At 35.6% G+C, this 18256-nt stretch overlaps 1 protein-coding gene across 1 annotated transcript in view; it reads left to right on the top strand.

The window, feature by feature from the left end:
* Positions 1–18256, top strand: part of DNAH8 (dynein, axonemal, heavy chain 8) — a 120290-nt gene that overhangs the window by 58867 nt on the left and 43167 nt on the right. The window contains exons 45-55 of the mRNA XM_010075082.1: positions 478–564; positions 720–827; positions 1659–1793; positions 2442–2603; positions 4289–4535; positions 5295–5536; positions 5617–5757; positions 9022–9259; positions 10251–10393; positions 14451–14585; positions 16565–16687. Of these exons, the coding sequence (XP_010073384.1) occupies positions 478–564; positions 720–827; positions 1659–1793; positions 2442–2603; positions 4289–4535; positions 5295–5536; positions 5617–5757; positions 9022–9259; positions 10251–10393; positions 14451–14585; positions 16565–16687 (1761 nt within the window). The remainder of the gene's footprint in view (positions 1–477; positions 565–719; positions 828–1658; positions 1794–2441; positions 2604–4288; positions 4536–5294; positions 5537–5616; positions 5758–9021; positions 9260–10250; positions 10394–14450; positions 14586–16564; positions 16688–18256) is intronic.

Below are 18256 nucleotides of genomic sequence, written 5' to 3'. Positions count from 1 at the left end.
TTTTAGACACAAGAAATACAGAAGGGTATGCTAGTATTTCTTCACTGTAGACTACTTGTTTTCATTATTATTATTATTAATTATTTTTATTATTAATAATAATTTTGGCTCTTGCTAGATACTGAATTTTTAATATGTTACAAAACCTACCTCTTCTGCAAAATCATAATGAAACCTTCATTCACATTGGGAATACACTAGAGGTCAACCAACTAGATTGTATCCCATGAAATTTTAAAGTTCTGATTGCTGGCTTGTTGTGATAAAGAAATTAAATTATTACTCTGGCAATTATGCATAGGTTATAAAATTCATAGTTATGATTTAAAATTTTTCCTTCGCATTTTAATCATTAGTAGACAAGAGTTCTAACTCTGAACAGACCTAGGTGTTTATGCATAAATTAACTTTTATTGAAGAAAAAAAGGTTTTATTTTGACTGTTGTAAATAATAATGCAGTGCATTTTCTTCTATAGAATCCTGGATATGCTGGACGTCAAGAACTACCAGAAAATCTCAAAACTCAGTTTAGAACTGTTGCAATGATGGTTCCAGATAGACAGGTATGAATGGATCATCAACCATCTTTTTAAGTTATGCCTATATAATAAATGTAATTTAAGAGATTTAAAAACTGAACTGAAAGAAAAAATGTGTTTTACTTTGGTTACCTGTCTTCAGAAAAACTAACATAATTTTTGAAAAAAATATGTTTCAGATAATTATAAGAGTTAAGCTTGCAAGTTACGGATTTATTGATAATGTGGTCTTGTCTCAGAAATTCTTTGTTCTTTATAAACTTTGTGAGGAGCAGCTCACTAAGCAGGTAGAGTTATGTATTCCCTTCCTCTTTGTCTTCATATTTACACAACACAACCCCTCGGGTTTTGGTTTGCGCAGATTGTTTTTGAAGCATCACATTTATGCTTTTTACAAAATATTGCAGTATAGAATTATAGAATCATAGAACGGTTTGGGTTTGAAAGGACCTTAAAAATCATCGAGTTCCACCCGCCTGCCCTGGGCAGGCACACCTCCCACTAGCCCAGGTTGCTCAAAGCCTCATCCAGCCTGGCTTTTAGTTTGAGTATAATTCAAACAAATACCTCTATAAATTTTTGAACAAATAACCATACACACATTTGTTTGTTAAAGAATGATGGTTTGTAGTTGCAAGTGCATGAGGTTCTCTGACTAAACATGGCAGCCAGGTAAAAACTAACCTGGTGATGTCATTTGTCTGTAAGAATTATCTAAGGCTAGAGAAAGGAGTTGGAAATTGGAAACCAGAGGAGGAACACTGACGTCTTGGTTTTAAGCTGCCTCCATTGGAAAGACCCAGTGTGGAATGGAATAACTATTTTTTTTAGAACCCTGCTCTACAGAGCTACAAAATAATTGCTATATGGCATTTTAAATGGTGAAGTCAATTGCATTTAAATTAGAAAAGAAAAACCTTATAACCTCCCCCAACCGGCCTTTCCTGAAAATAACCCTAATTTATTTTAATAGAATAACTCCTAAACAACAGCAACAATTCCTACTGATTCCAGGCAGGGCAACTAGACTGCACAATACACAAATAAGGTTTGATTTACTGATGAAATAAAGCTAGAGAACTTGTTACTGATGCATAAGCCTGTCTTCCATTCTCTAGGTCCATTATGACTTTGGTCTGAGGAATATCCTTTCAGTACTAAGGACTCTTGGATCTCAAAAGAGGGCCAGGCCAAATGAAAGTGAATTAAGTATTGTTATGAGAGGGCTAAGAGATATGAATCTTTCTAAGCTGGTAAGAATCTATTTTAATATTTTAACACTATGTAGATGCGAGACTACTTGATATTTCATGGGATTTTGTAGAAGATTAGAAAAAAAATCTCAGACATCCTTTTCTTTAAGAACGGAAACATGATAATCATCATGTTATCATTAAACAACAATGAGAGTTGATTAGACTTGTGAACAGTGCTCAGGGTGCAAAGGTTCAAACAGGTCAATAGTGGCTTTGCTGCGAGTGTGACATTTATGTACATTTTGTGTACAGACTGACTACTGTACCATAAGTAAACTGAATATTTTGAGTAACCACTAAATTAGACTTTTAAAGATTTCTTTCCAGATAGGATATTCTTTCCAATATATGCTGCAAGTGTTTTACAAATCAATTTTACAAATAGATTGCAGCATCTACTCAATGGGAAATTTCTTTCAATGTTGAATTTATTTCTCACATGGCATGTAGATGAAATTTTCAAAATGCTGTTTTTGTAGTGAGCTCTCCTGTTGCCTGTCTCTGTTTATGAACATAAGCATCTGTATTTAGAAAATATATTCCTACTGTTTATTATTTTTAAATAGAGATTAATTTTGATTTGAAAACATTCTTTGGATAACCATGCTTTAAGCACTTAATTTTTTTTTTTTTTTTTAATTTCAGATAGATGAAGATGAGCCTTTGTTTCTCAGTCTTATCAATGATCTCTTTCCGGGGCTGCAGTTGGACAGCACTACCTATGCTGAGCTTCAGGCTGCAGTAGCTAATCAGGTTGAAGAGGCAGGACTGATTAACCATCCACCATGGAATCTTAAGCTTGTTCAGGTAAAACTATTTTTTCCAAAACATTTTTCACAAACAGGAGTCAGAACACCATCTTAGGAATAAAACCACTCACTCAAGGATCTGTGTTTCTAATATGGGAAAAGCTGGAGGCTGTGTGTACAACACACTAAGGAAGACCAAACCAAGGGACCAAGTTTTTATTTCTTTATGTAGAAGAAGAAAAAAAATACCTTAAAGCATGCTGTTAACCCAGCCTTTCCCAGATATGGTAGTGCATCTAAGTTGCAGCAAGGCACCTACGTGGGTCTCTGACATGAGTTTCTTAGACAGAATAGGGACAGAGGGCATAAGAAGGATTGGGAGGCATTTTGAAGACCAAAGCAGTAAATAAAGAATGAGAAGAAACATAGACAGGGCGCAGCTCCCGCTAAGTAAGAGGAGAGATCTAAAAGACGTTGTATGTATTTCTGACTTAAATGTTTCTGTGATGAAGAAGAGTGATGAGTTTGAGCAGGTATTGTAGTAAACAAAGGTTTTTCTCACATAAGTTTTGAGAATCTATGAACTTGTTGGGGAATCATCCAGCTTACCTGTATTGAGTTGGAAGAGTTAAAGTAGAAGGATCTATAGAGCATTTGTTGAATGAGAGTAAAAGATACAATGCATTACAGCATTCTACAAAGTGCAGCATTCTGCCTCATGTTACTTCACAGCAGCTAAAATACCATGTCTGTCATCAGACGAGGTATATTCATGGCTCTGCTTAAACTCCACTGAATTTACAGAAGGTTTCGCTCCACATTCTACAGGCTGGATCCATATTGTCCTTCACACAGCTTCATACTGATGACCTGCAGAATCTTTGCGTGAGAGAAAACGCTTTTGACCATCTTGCTTAAAGTCATGTCGACCATTTTATTCACGGCTTAATATTTCTGGTTGCCAAACTGGTCATAGGAAGAATGCTTGTAGCTTAACAAATTTCCTCTTCCACTGGAAATCAGAAGTTTGGAATTGTCAGGTTCATGGCGGACTTGATCTTAGTTTAGTGTAGTGCCTGTAGAGCTTCCTCTTGGACTGATACAAGCCTTTATTCAGCTTGCAGAGGAAGCAGCTATATATGCTTTTCCTTACAAGGTTCTGACATCCAGGAGGACTACCACTTTCTTGTTCTTTTCAGTTGCTCCAAAAGGAGATACTTGTGCAGGTAGACCCTGCTACTCCCATAACAAGCCTAAAGCTAATATTAAAAGAAAAATAGAAAATTCAGTAAAGAACTTCTGAACCTAAACCCACCCGCAGTCCTGGAGGAAGTGTGCTCCCTATGCTTATTTCATATACTTGGGTATTTTAGCACTGTAGTGATTAGTCATTCTTCAGTTGCATTAATATTTTTGCTACTATTCATTTTTCCTTTAGAATAATACAGAAAATCCTTTTTGAAATCTGGTAAAATTATTTTTAGTTGCTTTGAAAAGTTTAAGCAAGATTTAGTTCTGTAAACTGTTTTATAGTAAACTTGCTCGGTGTGTAGAAGATTAGGATGTGAAGGTATGTACTATTCCACAAAACACGAAAAATCAGCAAATGCATGCTGATTTCAATTCTGAGCGTATACTTTGTATATCTAATACATTTATAATCACTACTAAATGTATTAAATGCAATAAAAAAATCTTCTAAAAGCATATATTTCTTTAAATATTTTCATTTTTTTAAAATAGTTGTATGAAACTTCTCTAGTACGTCATGGGCTGATGACACTTGGACCTAGTGGATCTGGCAAAACAATGGTCATAACGATATTAATGAAAGCACTAACACAGTGTGGCCAACCTCATAGAGAAATGCGTATGAACCCCAAAGCTATAACTGCTCCTCAAATGTTTGGAAAACTAGATGCTGCAACTAATGATTGGACAGATGGAATCTTTTCTACACTGTGGAGAAGAACACTGAAAGCTAAAAAGGGTATGTAAATACTTTGGGTGTGGTATCCTAAAAATACCTCTTGAATGGTATGTTGAAAAAAGCATCTTGAATTTGCAAATGTGGTGAAGTTCCTTCTTGAGAGAAACTATAGAGAACATAGATGAGGTTACAGTTTGTTTCTCAAGAGAGGGCAACAGTTTAAAAATTTATTATTTCCGTAGTATATCTACATTTAAAAGTTGTTAATTTCCTTGCCACTTCAGTTCTACTGGGCAGATATGTTATTTGGAAGCTGATAAATTAAAATCTAGATTTACTTGACTAACTGTAAAATAATGTTTTTTCCATGGTTTTTCATACATTGATTACCTATATTTATATTTCAGTATTTTAGGATTCGAATACTGAAATTCCTTTTAACAGTGATTCATCTGTATCTGCAAAAATAAAAATATTTACGTTAAAGAAAGAGAATTCTTCTAAGGATCCTTCCAAGAGGGAGCTTTTTTTTTTTTTTTTTAAAGAAAGCTGAATTTTCTCTGTTGGAAATGTCTGTATTTTCTCTATTAGAAATTTCCTGTATTAAAAAAAAGATATACTTGTGCCATTATTTGCTACTGATTGTTTCAAAAACAGTTCCTTAACGAAGTATGCAATTTATACAGTAATGGATCCATGGAGAAAGCAGAAATTGCTTTTTTTATACATTATTAAGTTCTAGGCCGTTTTTTATAAACTTATTTTCTTGCTCTTTCAGCATCGTGATATGAACTTTATCTCTCTTCATTATTTTTCCAGGTGAAAATGTGTTTCTGATTTTAGATGGTCCTGTAGATGCAATCTGGATTGAGAATCTAAATTCGGTTTTGGATGATAACAAGACCCTCACTCTAGCAAATGGAGATCGAATTCCTATGTCTCCTACATGTAAACTGCTGTTTGAGGTCCACAACATTGAGAATGCCTCTCCAGCAACAGTTTCTCGAATGGGTATGGTCTACATCAGTTCTTCTGCCCTCAGCTGGAGACCAATATTGCAAGTAAGATTATCATTGCTGGCTACTCAGAACTTTACCTTGTTTTACATTTTATACAGAAAAATATTGTGGATATTTTACAGGCATGGCTGAAAAAACGTTCTTCTCAAGAAGCTGAAATTTTACAAAGTTTGTATGATAGAATCTTTGAACCAGCATATACATATATGAAACTAAACCTTAATCCAAAAATGGATCTTCTGGAGTGTAACTACATTATGCAGGTAAAAGAGATACTGTGTACGTCTGTGTGAATAGACTGACTATAGTAAGTGCGCAGAAATAGCAAAGAGAACATTTGCTAACAACAAAATTCAATTTGAAAAGATTGTTTCCTGACAAAGAAAACCTCACACTCAATATTCGTTTCTTAGGCAATATATAGAGATGTGCAGAAGAAAATTTTACTTCTCTTTATCACTTCCTATGTAGGACAATCTTCTGTTGACTGGGGTTTGCAGGGTTCAGTAAGTTTTCAGAAACATAAATTGATAAGCTAGTGATCTCATTCCATTTCTTTTAATACTAAACAAATTGTGGTAACGGTCAGTCTAACCCTACTGTTAATGTCAGCAGAGAGAGTGAAGACTAATTCTGACTGTCTTTTTATATTCAGATGCAGTAGCTGTGATTCTGTCAGTCAGCTCTTCCAAGGTCAATGTAGTAATTTTTGCCTCTCCCTTCCTATCAGTTGGAATTCTTCCTTGAGTGGAGTGTAAACTTTCTAAGTGATTTATTAAAAATAAAATCGTGTGTTTGGCAGATTTTGCAAGACTGTTAGTCCTATACTGCATGACTCCAGCTGATCTGTTTATGAGTCTATTGTCATCTGCAGACTTTCCATTTGCCCATGTAATCTCAGTTTTATCTTGACACTCTCATAACAAATTCAGTAGTGCCTTTGGATAAGAGAGTAGACAAGATAATATTCTGGATAACACTTCAAGTTAATATTAACTAGTCAATTTCCACCCAGTATCTCTTTACTGTTCATTAGGGATTTAGCTTCTGATTTTCCACAGTTTGAAGTATTTTGCTGCAAATTAATAGCCACAGTAAATGCTGCAAAGATTAACTGTGCAGTATCAAATGAAATTAGGATATCTATAAAATTGAAGTCCACAGGCAGAAACTATGTAATGTGCCAATTTATGGTAATAAACAAGATGGATGTGCAATACACAAGAATTTTTAGAGATTTTTTTTTTTTCTCATGTATTTTTTACCTGTGAAACCTCTGACTGAATGGATGTTGTCTTCATGAGACTTTGCCTGGAACTTCAAGTTTCAATGTTATTTTTGATTAGGGCTTGTTTAGGAAGAGTAAGCAAGTCAATATTCTGCTCATACTGTTTCGTCAGGGAAATATTTCCATTATTTCAGCTGTATTGAATGTTTCTTCCTGGCATTCACAATTTAAACAGTTTTTTTTCATTTACAACAGCTTCATAATGGTTTTCTATGAAAAATGATATCACTTCTGCTTTCCTCCTTGTAATTCCCACTGACTTCCTAGCTGTTTACCATACTCTGGCATACCTCTTTAGGTAGATAAATGTAATTTACCTTAGGAGATTCAACACAGTTTTTGTTTAGGGTTATCCTGCCTTACGAGCCTATTGGAAAAGCCAGTAAACTTGTAGCTAAAGGAGATCTGATTGAGATGGTCTGCGTGAAGGAACAAAGGTCTTCAACAGAGTTCTTTAGCTGAGATTTACATCGAACCTAAGCAGTCATAGCAGACGATAGGAGCTCCTTTTCTAGTTCCATAACTGATTAGAAAATAGGAAATGTGTGGCTGGAGTATCAGTTCTTAGGAAGGACAGAGGTTGCTACCTTTGCTGGGATCCATGCTGTTCAAAATGTTCATAAACAGTTTGGAAAAGTTTTAGGTGAAGTGGTTTACTGTTGATACTAAATTACAGGGTAGTAAGGACAAAACTGCTAACCATGAAGAACTGTAGACAGACTTTATGAGACTGAATAAATAGGTAATAAAATGGCAAATGAAATTCAGTGAAGATAAGCATGAAGGGGTTCACACAGGGAAAAAACAAACTGTTCAATGCCATGAACAGCAGATGTATGGAACGTCTTGCCAAAGGGTGTTATAGATGATAAAAGTTTAGGTTCAAGACCAGTTCTGATATTTTCAGGGTGGAAAAATCCATAGAGAATTAGTAAACCCAGAAGTGGTTTTGGTTCAGAAAACCCCAAGCTGAAGAGAAGACCAGCAAGAAGTACCGCCCCCAGTGCCGCCACAAGCCAAGAGAGTTTCTTCTTTTTTTTTACTCTTCTCTAAGTGTCCCTAAGTGTCCACTTTTGGTCACTATTGCAGATGAGATGCTGGGCAAGCTGAAGTTTTCATCTGATTTGTTGCAATCTCTTGTGTGTTTTTATAAGTCAGTTTAATTTTTTCTGTTTTCTTTCTTCACTTGTTACAGAATATTGCTAAGACCCAGAGCATCAGGGGAAATTTTGAACTCGAGCTTGTATTTCAGGGAGCAAAAAGACTTTTTTCAGATAAACTGAGACACAGCCTGTCCTGGAAGTAATTAGATAAATAATTTGTCTTCCAAAGAACAGAAGTGACATTATTTTAACATTAAGAAGTGTTATTACTACTGATTAATAATTTTTGAAACTGAATTTTAAAGTAATCAGAAGTATTCTAACTATTTATGTCCTTTAGACTGCATTAAAAGTATATGTTACTGTATTACTTCCCTCTTTTAAGTATGAGATCCAAGACAGCATAAAGAATATGAATTCCAAGAGCTGATTGAAAATCTGCTTCACTGTTAAAAAGACTTATTTTGAAAAAATGTGCTTGATGCTGCCTTGCATAGAAAGGGAATATGAGTGATGTTATCTAAGTCAAACACCTGGCTTCATGAGCGACGGCACAGAATTGTAGATAGCAAGTTACTGGATTTCTGGAATCTGGAATGTAGTTCCTTAGAAGCTGAATGAAGCAATAAAAAAATAGGATATGTTAATCTATTTTGTTAAAACACAAAACAAAAGTTAATGTGATAGATGCATTAATTGACCATAATTGAGATAAATATGTTAGACAGATGCTGAAAGTTCTTCTGTGCTTAGAGATGGAAAGAAATGGCGAGGCCCCACCTACATTTGGAGTTCTGAATATCTCACTAGATATTATAAAATCCCTTAAAAAGCTGTTCTGTTACCCTCGCTCTTAAATTACATTTATTATAATAGGCATAACTTAAAAAGATGGTTGACGATCAAATTGCTGAAGTAATTTTGAAAATTTCATCCAGTTTTATATAGATATCTGTAATCTATTTTCTTGAGTTTGTAGTTCTGAATTTTATGTTATTCTTTGGTAACCTGTATTGGTTTTCAAATTACGATTTAAAGTTTGAATATATATAACTAGTGTATGTGCATATATGTATAAAAATACAAAGTGATTATGTAATATTTTCCTAACACATAACCTTTTAAAATATTTTCAGTCTATTAATCTTCTGGAGGGTTTGATTCCATCGAAGGAAGAAGGTGCTTTATCAACTACATCTCAACTGCAGAAATTGTTCTGCTTTGCAATCATGTGGAGTTTAGGTGCCCTTCTGGAGTTGGACGGTAGAGATAAACTTGAAGCCTTCATTAGAGCTCATGATGAAAAATTGGACTTACCAGCAATCTCCCCTGGCACCAGTCAAACGATGTGTGAGTTTTATGTTACTGATTACGGTAAGAGAAAGCAGTAAAATTCTTTTTTCATACTGGCATTTTAAAGCTGAGTTTAGCTTCTTTGAAATTTAAAATTACTCCTTTAGTCTTTATTACACAGTCATATGTCGTATGAGCAGAGATTTTTGATGACAGTACAGTAGTAACATGGTTCTGTATGCAGCGCCTCTGTGGAGGTGAGCAGTCAGAAACAAGGGATAGAGTGTTTATTGGTAATATCTTCTTATTTATCTTGGTTTTAATTTCATTCTTGCAGATTTATTTTCTATTAACTTAACCAGCCTACAATTTTTAGATAATTTATGCTTAGGCTGGTTTAGTCTAAATTAATATTAATTTTATATTTGATTTCCTCACAGCTAGTATTTTTTTGCTAAACAATATAATCTGGTTTTAATTCCACTTGATAATTATTATTTATCCATGTCTGATTAATAAGAAATCTTACAGTGTATAAAACTGTAAGAATAGTGTGATATTTTTAATAGTAAGATATTTTCCACAGTTAATTTATAGTTTAAATAACACACACACAACCAATTTCACAAAGGACTTACTGTTCTTTCAGAGTATATTCTCACATGAATACATCTATTTCTCTTGTATCCAAAGTCAGATATTTTTTGCCAACAATGCTGATTTAGTGTACACGTATGTAATCCATATTCTCACATTCTATAATTTTCCACCAGCAGTGTGAGAATGAGTTTCTAGGTAAACATTCTTTTGGGTTTTTTATTTAGATATCTATATATACATTTCAGAAATATGTGTATATTTAGTAGGATTGTAGACAAATGGTGTCTTTTGTTAGGTGCATTTTAGCTTGATTTGAGAAAATTTATCCCTTTTTTAGACTCTGTTTGACTTCACCCATAGTATCTAGGACTTTTTTTTTTTTTTGTACTAACAAGATGTTGAACACAATCAAAATATTGTGAGCTATTTTCCTCTTTTTTTTTTTTTTTTTTTTTTGGTCTTGTCATTTCAGGTGACTGGGAGCACTGGAGTAAAAGAGTTCAGGAATATGTTTATCCAACAGATACTGTCCCAGACTATGTGTCTATTCTGGTTCCAAATGTTGACAATGTCAGAACTCAGTTTTTGATACAGACAATTGCAAAGCAACAGAAAGTAAGCAGAGAATTACTTATTTAAGTATATGCCTACTATGTGAAATAAACAGAAACCTACTTATAGACTAAATGGGGGCTGCAGTCATTCTTCATGTTCTCTGTCTCTAGTGATTGCTTGCCAGGTGCAATATTTACATATTGCTCTATTTTTACTTTCTTAACATGAATCCTCTGTACATAGTTCTGTGCATAGGCAAAGTGTTTAATAAATCCTTTTTATAAAATAATTTTTTGTCATAAGAGTTTAACTCCAGCAACCTATCATTTTTCTCAGATGAATACATAAAATCTTGTTCTTGATCTTTATACCAGATTAATTGTTCTGATTGGTGTTTTCTTGAAGAGGGAACCAAGGAAAATAAATTTCACAAATTAGTTCACTAAAAGCCTGAAATTCCTAGCCTCTATTTTTTTCTCTCATTAGGAAAGCTTCAGTTAATGCAGCAGCCACAACTATAGAAAAGGAGAGAACACTCCTCATACAACTTTAACCACTAAGGACCAATCTGGTGTCATGGCTTTTGACTCAGGCCACATTAAACAATAGTTAGTAGAACATACACAGGCCTATTTTCAAACAGAGGAAGATCTGAAAAATACATATTTTGCTTTAGCACTATGCTCTTAATAACCCTGGAAACTTCGTATCTGTGTCAGCTTGTGAAATATGTCAATGTGTATTACCTTCTTGGTAGCTGGAGCCTATACTAGAAATAGCACAAGTGCATGAGCCAGTGCTGGAACCTGTTTTTTTCTCTAAAATTCTGGGACTTGAACAGAAAACCTGTTGACTGAGTTTGATGAAACTGTTCCAGAGGCCGTAATGTGGCTGTACCTTTGATGTATCTGACACAAATTACAAAAACATGAAAAATCTTTGTTTGGAAACAAATAATTAATCTTTGTACTTGAATGCCTTGGGAGATACTGAATATATTTCCAGGTATGTTCTTTCAGTCATCATTGCAATAGAAATAACAAACATTTAAATCTTCCAAGAAGAGTCTCTAAAACCTGGCATTTACCACAATTCAGTGCTGCGGTGGTATACAGTTTCCTCTTTGAAGTTGAAAAGTTTCACCGTTCAGCATGCAGTGGGACTTGTTTGTGCTTCCCTGTTGAGTGGAATGTTCCCCTCCATGGAAGCAGACAGCTTGCTTTGTTTTTAAGCACTTTTTATTTGTTAAATCATAGAATGGTAGAATCCAGGGGCACAATCCCCGCCCTAGTCCTGCTGGCCACACTATTCCTGATGCAGGCCAGGATGCTGTTGGCCTTCTTGGCCACCTGGGCACACTGCTGGCTCATGTTCAGCCGGCTGTCGCCCAGCACCCCCAGGTCCCTCTCTGCTGGGCAGCTTTCCAGCCCCTCTGCCCCGAGCCTGTAGCGTTGCAGGGGGTTGTTGTGACCAAAGTGCAGGACCCAGCACTTGGCTTTATTGAACCTCAGACAGTTGGCCTCAGCCCATCGCTCCAGCCTGTCCAGATCCCTCTGCAAAGCCTCCCTACCCTCAAGGAGATCAACACACCCGCTCAGTTTGGTATCATCTGGAAACTTACTGAGGGAGCACTCAGTCCCCTCATCCAGGTCATTGATAAAGATGTTAAAGTTTGATTTAATCAGATATTGAACTGTGATAGAGAAATATTTTTTTTCTTCCCTGTATCAGATCACAGTAGCATGAACTTTCTTTCCAGCTACAGCTGAATTACATGTACTAGGTGAAACCAAAGTGGTGTTTTACTGGCTTGACTTGGCTCTGTGAGTTTATTACTATCATCTGTGTTATCATGGTCAATTGATTGCTTGGATGTTCAAAAACAGGGTGAAGAATGAGACCATGTGGCATCATTGTGGATATTTGTTGGAGAGCATTACTTTAAAGCAGGTGCAAGACAGTCAGGAGTATTTGAGCATTTCAAATCTCCTGTGTTATCAACTTCAGTGCTCACAACCATAAATAAATATATTCTCCTTTTTGCAAACTGATTAAATTCCTTTAGTGTAGTGGATATAATAAGGAAGATAATATCGTCTGTCAAAAACATAAGTAGGATGAAAATCTGAGCTAGAAAAAAACCATGAAGGATTCTTACATGTGTGGAAAAAAACCCAGCAGAGTTCTTATCTATCTCACTTTCATGAGATGAAATGGGTTGATTTCCATAAAAGGATTAAGATAAATGAAAGAAATATTAATCCTTTGGTTCAGCAACTTTCTGATTTAGGTTCAGATTTTACCAAGAAGAAACCAGGAAAGCCTTTCTTCTTTCTTGACACATTTATTACTTTTTTTCAGGGAAATTACACGATATACAAATAAACCAGGAAATAAATTTTATTATATATTCTAATCTATACTAATAGAAAGCAAAAGTAAAATACTTGCTATCAAAACATCAGTTTGAAACAAGAATTTTCTGCACCTTTAATTTGAACAAGCCACCAAAGAAGAGTAAAAATGCTTTGAAACATAGAAATATATATAGCGAGGCATACATTAAGATAGTCTGAGTTAGAAGAGTGAAGAGTGCCTGTTGGAAGCATCAAATGCTGCTGTTGTAAATACGACCGTGATAAGGAGGCAAAATAATTATATTCTCATCAAAAGTGTGTTTGTTTCCAGTAATCAATCAGTAAGGAGAAACAAATTTTGGGAAAAATTTACGATTTCTTGACCATTCAGTGAACACCCTTGGCCAAAACTTGCTTTGTCAAAGCCTGATATCCTGACTAAGGTATCTAGAGGCCCTTTGCAACATCAATCATCTTGTTAAAAAGTTTTCTGAAAAAGTGCATTGGTTTCATGGTTCTCCATGGCTGTTCAGAGAAATAATCAAGCATGTCCATGACAGGCACTGAATGAAATTCAGGATAAAAAGCCCGAGTCAAGTTTGGTTCCAATTCTGAAAAACATACAGTATCAGAGGACACATAGACTCTTCTTGCTAAGTCAGTTTATGTCGGCATATTTAGTCTGGGGAACGAGGCTAACAGACTTAAAATTACAGCAAGGGAGAAGAGGTGGAGAGAAACCAGTGTTCCTTAAAGGAGGGATGGTGTTCTTTTGAGGAAAGTTGAAGAATAACTGCCTGCTTTTATTTTCCTTTGTTGCTGTCAAGTAGGAGTACTTCTCAGTTCCTTTTGTAAGTGGAACATAGAGCACATTTCAGTGTTTCCATGCTAAATTGCTTCCTCTCCTGCCAGTTCCACTGGCCTGTCTAACAGCGGACATGAGCAGTAGAATACTCACTACAAATCAAGTTTATGTATCTCCTCACACATTCAGTTTAGAGAATGAGATTGGATCAGGTGTTTTAGACAATATACAGAAATATAAGAGGAGTTTCAAAAAGGACTACATTTCCAGACGTGGAAAGCAAGTGTCTTTTATCCATCTAATTGTTTCCCACCTTTGCTGACATTCACCAGAAAGCCATAGATATTTCTGTGTCAGTTAAGACTTCTGTACACAGTTCAGTATCAGTTATTCTTATTTGTGTTTATCATGACATCATGTCTCCACAGACTTGTAGACTGTCTCTTTTAGTAATATGCTTGAGAGGGGATATAGGTAAATCTAATCTATCCTGTGTTGCTGTAAGGACAGCGCTTGGAAGAAGGAACTATCCTCTATTACAAGCATGTGTCACAAAGGATACCTCTAGCCAAACCAAATAATAGAAATTTTATATTCAAATCAGATGTCAGAGGCTACTTTCTGTTATAAAGAAAGCCTTCTTAGGGTCTTCCACTACAAGATTCTGTGGTGGTGAGTGGGAAAGTGGAAGAAGTTAGGCAACTGGAAGAAAAAACCTCTAGTACATTCTCACTTCATCCTTTCTCTTTTGACTCTGTAAATAATTTTCCTGGAGAATCTGAGTGGGATGAAAAACACATCCTGTGTCACTCCATATGGAGACACAAGAAAAAACTACAATAATAATATATTGTTCAGAAGTAGACACAGAAGGTATCCCTTTCTATAAAATAGTTCTATTATGCATATTTATTTATAAGCTTTGATACTAATGCGATTTAAATATCTGTTGCAGGCAGTTTTGCTCACAGGAGAACAGGGAACCGCAAAGACAGTAATGGTGAAGGCGTATGTGAAGCAATATGACCCAGAAAAGCATACATCCAAATGTTTAAACTTTTCATCTGCCACAGAACCGTTTATGTTTCAGGTAAGAATACAGATTTTAAGCAATTCTTGCATGTCATTTCAGTGTCTTTTTTAAGAAGCTAATGTAAATGTTATTAAGAAAATGGGAAAAAGTAATGGCTTAAACATCTATTTTTTTTTTAAATTCCAAACTCACAGAATACCTAGTGAGCTTTTCTATTATGCATAAGATCTTTGGCCATGGTTTGTACCAAAGTGTGACACAGAATAAGGCAGGCATCCTTTCATGCATATAAGATTAAATGAACAGTCAGTATCTCTGTCTCGGTGTCCTTTCCTTAGTGTATTATGGTCTCTAGAACATTACTGCCTTGAAAACAAAACCCAGACTTTCTCATCTCTGGTACAGAGAGTCTTGTCCCTGCTGCAGTCCTGCAGTACTGCAGAAGCTACATTCTTTCTTTTCAACTGAGTACATAGCTTGCTCTGATTTCCAAGAGAGAGACGTAGCAGAAAAACAGCTGAAATGCTTCTAAACACTTGAAAGAACCACACTCAAAATATTTTTCTTAATTTTGAGTTGTCATTCTGAGGAAATTTGAAAGATTGGGTGATTTTGGATGTGTTAGATGTGCTACAAATGTCTTCATTTCTTAAGTAATCATTTTCTTTCTTGTAGCAGTTTCTCTTTTTCACCTTAATCACATATCTCCAAAATGACACATTAATGCTAACAATGTTCTATGTGTTTATCTTGGAACACTCAGGTAATTATTTTCTGTTTTGAAGAAATAGGACAAAACATTGGACAAAACTTGTATCTGGTTTCTGTTTCAAAAATGCTATTAATATTTCTGTCTTTATGACCGCACATGTCACTTCACTCAAATAGGATGACAGTTATGCTTGTAAAGCTAAAAAATTGTTTGTCTAAGGGAAATATTTGCTACCATCTTATAAGGTATTTTTTCTGCCTTTGGTTATGTTCCAAGTATCTTTAGAAAAGTCTGTGGGGCTGCAGAACCTTAAACATTTCTTTCAATGTCTTATTTGTCTTAAACAATTTCTTTCAAATCAATGTCTTATTTGTCAATTGCATCCTCCTTCTTATTTAGTTAAAAACTTAATCTTAAAAGATTGTCACCAAAACATTAAAATACTGCACGACTTAGCTTACAAGACATCTGGGAAATCATTGTAAAAGGAATCTAAGTTGCCTCTCTATGGTCTGCAGTTGTGCTGCAAATATAAAACAGCTGAGCTTAGCTAGGGGAAATCTAAAGCAATTATAAATTTCAGTCAGTGCATGACAGCCTCTCTGAATCAGATTCCATTCCTCTCCAGAGCTACCCTTCGGAAGGGAGATTCTTAAGTGCAGCTCTAAATAAGTCCGATATTTATAAAAATTATGCTGTAGATAATGAAAATACTGTTTCTACTTGTTGATATTCTATCTTGCTCATAATAGAATTTTGATTAATCCTTCGTTTCTCAAATTGTGCATGCTATATCTTCCCGCTATCTCTTATTGATTTGTGAAGCAAGAGAAGAAAAATGATACGCAACAGGATTCAGAACTTCTGATCTGTTCATTTTCTTTTTTCATAGCACTTTCTCTTACATTAATCTCGCCATGTTCAAAGACTGAAATACAATTCACAAGAAGATGTAATGCTTCATTCAGAGATAATGCATCATACTAAAATTAATGTCATTTTACTTTGATGACTTCATGAGAATAATTGGCTTCAAAGCTGATAATGAAATAATAATTTCCAGCTTTGAAAACTTTTTAAAAACTTCTCTGGTAGCCAGAGGTGGGTTGCAGGATGCAGTCTTAAGGCTGGGGAGTTGCACAGGAATGAGTGTGATGAACAAGAGAATAGGGTTCCTTAGGGATGAATCAGGGATGAAACTACTAACAAAAAGAGAAAATCCCTGGGTAAGTGCTGTAGCAGAAAGCAGTGAGAAAGACATGTTTTAATGCATTTTAAATATTGTTGCTTTAGATGGAAAACAAGAACTTTCTTTAATTTTTAGAGAGCAATAGAGAGTTACGTGGACAAACGCATTGGAAGTACTTATGGACCTCCTGGAGGGAGAAAAATGACTGTTTTTATTGATGATATCAATATGCCAGTTATCAATGAGTGGGGAGATCAGGTAAACTGGTTTTTAACAATATAACTTATTCTCAAGTTGTACTTTTCTTTTTGTTGTAATATGTGGGAATCAGTGGACTTCAGTACTACAGTTGACTGTTAATTGTTGGAAATACTTTCTAATTATGGTGCATTGATAAAGAAAAAAGGAGACAAAAACAGATTTACTGAACAGATATGTAGGATAATGGTGTCATGTCTTAAATTATCTTCCCTTTCTCATATTTTTGTGAGACTAAATCAAGCATCACTGTACTAAAATACCATATTATTAATGTCAAGACAAACATTAATTTGAGAGCACCAGTAAACAAACTTTCTGCAAAATAAAAGTGTTGATACATTGGAAAAAGTAATACAGTCTGTGTCCAAATTCAGGAGTTAGACATTTGCTTGCCAACTGGATTAAAGATTTTTGGCTTTTGATAAGCCAGTGTACAATTTGGGTGTGTAATATTCCTGTGTCTATACAGACCCAAAATCAGGCAAAAGTGTCTCACGGTTCCTTCCCATAGTAGGTCTGAAGCATTTCCAGCCCAGGATGCTAGTCTTCTGGAGTCTGTTCTAACATAAAGACCAAGTGTGTTTGCCATTACTTCTTAAATTTGCTCAGAGTAAATAACAAAGGAGAAACCTGGGGCCTCTGTGCACTCTGAATGCTCAGGCTCCCTGGCCTCTGTGAGGCTCGCAGTTTGGGTCAAGGCTGCTCTAGCACTGGGCTGGTTTGTTAACGGTGTGGGCAGTAGGTCTGGTTGTGAGAGTGGGCTGGGACACATATGTCAGTGGCAGTACTATAGATATAAGTGAGTCTCTGTAGACTGAATAGTTCCTCCTCTTCACTTCAGAGAGCTGGTTTTGTCAAAATGGAAGTCAAGCATATGGTGTTAGTGTCTCTGAAGTGGAACCTGGCCTTCCACTTAAATGCCATTGTGTGTCAGTTCTTTGGTTTGCATCGTTGGCTCTCACTTGAGAGAACTTTATTTTTTTAAAAACATTGAAACTACTGTTGAATAATCCACAACACTATACTGCTTGACCGTAGTCTAGAATGCATCTGGTTGTGTTTGAGGGAAAGCCCTCGCAGGCTCAGGCAGTGTTCAATAAAAAGGAAATACCTCCATTGTGGAAGGACCTCCACCAGTTCTTCCGTTATGGCCTCATTGCTGAACTATTTTTAATGGGATGATGGTTTATGATTGGTGCCTTGCTGCATATAATGCGGCTTTGTTGGGGTATGTGAGCATATGAGGCTTGCTGAATATCGCTGAAGCAGTTGCTATTGGGGCAAATTCTCGTGCCTCCCAATCCATACAGATCCCGTAGAGTGCAATGGGGAGTGCCTGTTTCAAAAAGTAATTAGCTGGTTTGCTTCAAAAGAGGCCCAAGGGAGAACTGAAGAGCATATTTGAACATCTGGAGCTGAATGCCCTCTAGCAAAATATGGAACAAAACAACTTTTTTCCTGGTTTATTGCCTTAACTTTATTTGGTTAAAATGAATACAAACACATGTTGTTGACATTATATGGTAGTACAGCTCTGAAAGATTTTCCTGCTGTTTAAAATCATGT

The sequence above is a fragment of the Pterocles gutturalis genome, unplaced genomic scaffold (genome assembly GCF_000699245.1).
Source record: "Pterocles gutturalis isolate BGI_N339 unplaced genomic scaffold, ASM69924v1 scaffold5217, whole genome shotgun sequence".
Classification (NCBI taxonomy): domain Eukaryota; kingdom Metazoa; phylum Chordata; class Aves; order Pterocliformes; family Pteroclidae; genus Pterocles; species Pterocles gutturalis.
This window is presented reverse-complemented; position numbering and strand designations above follow the sequence as displayed.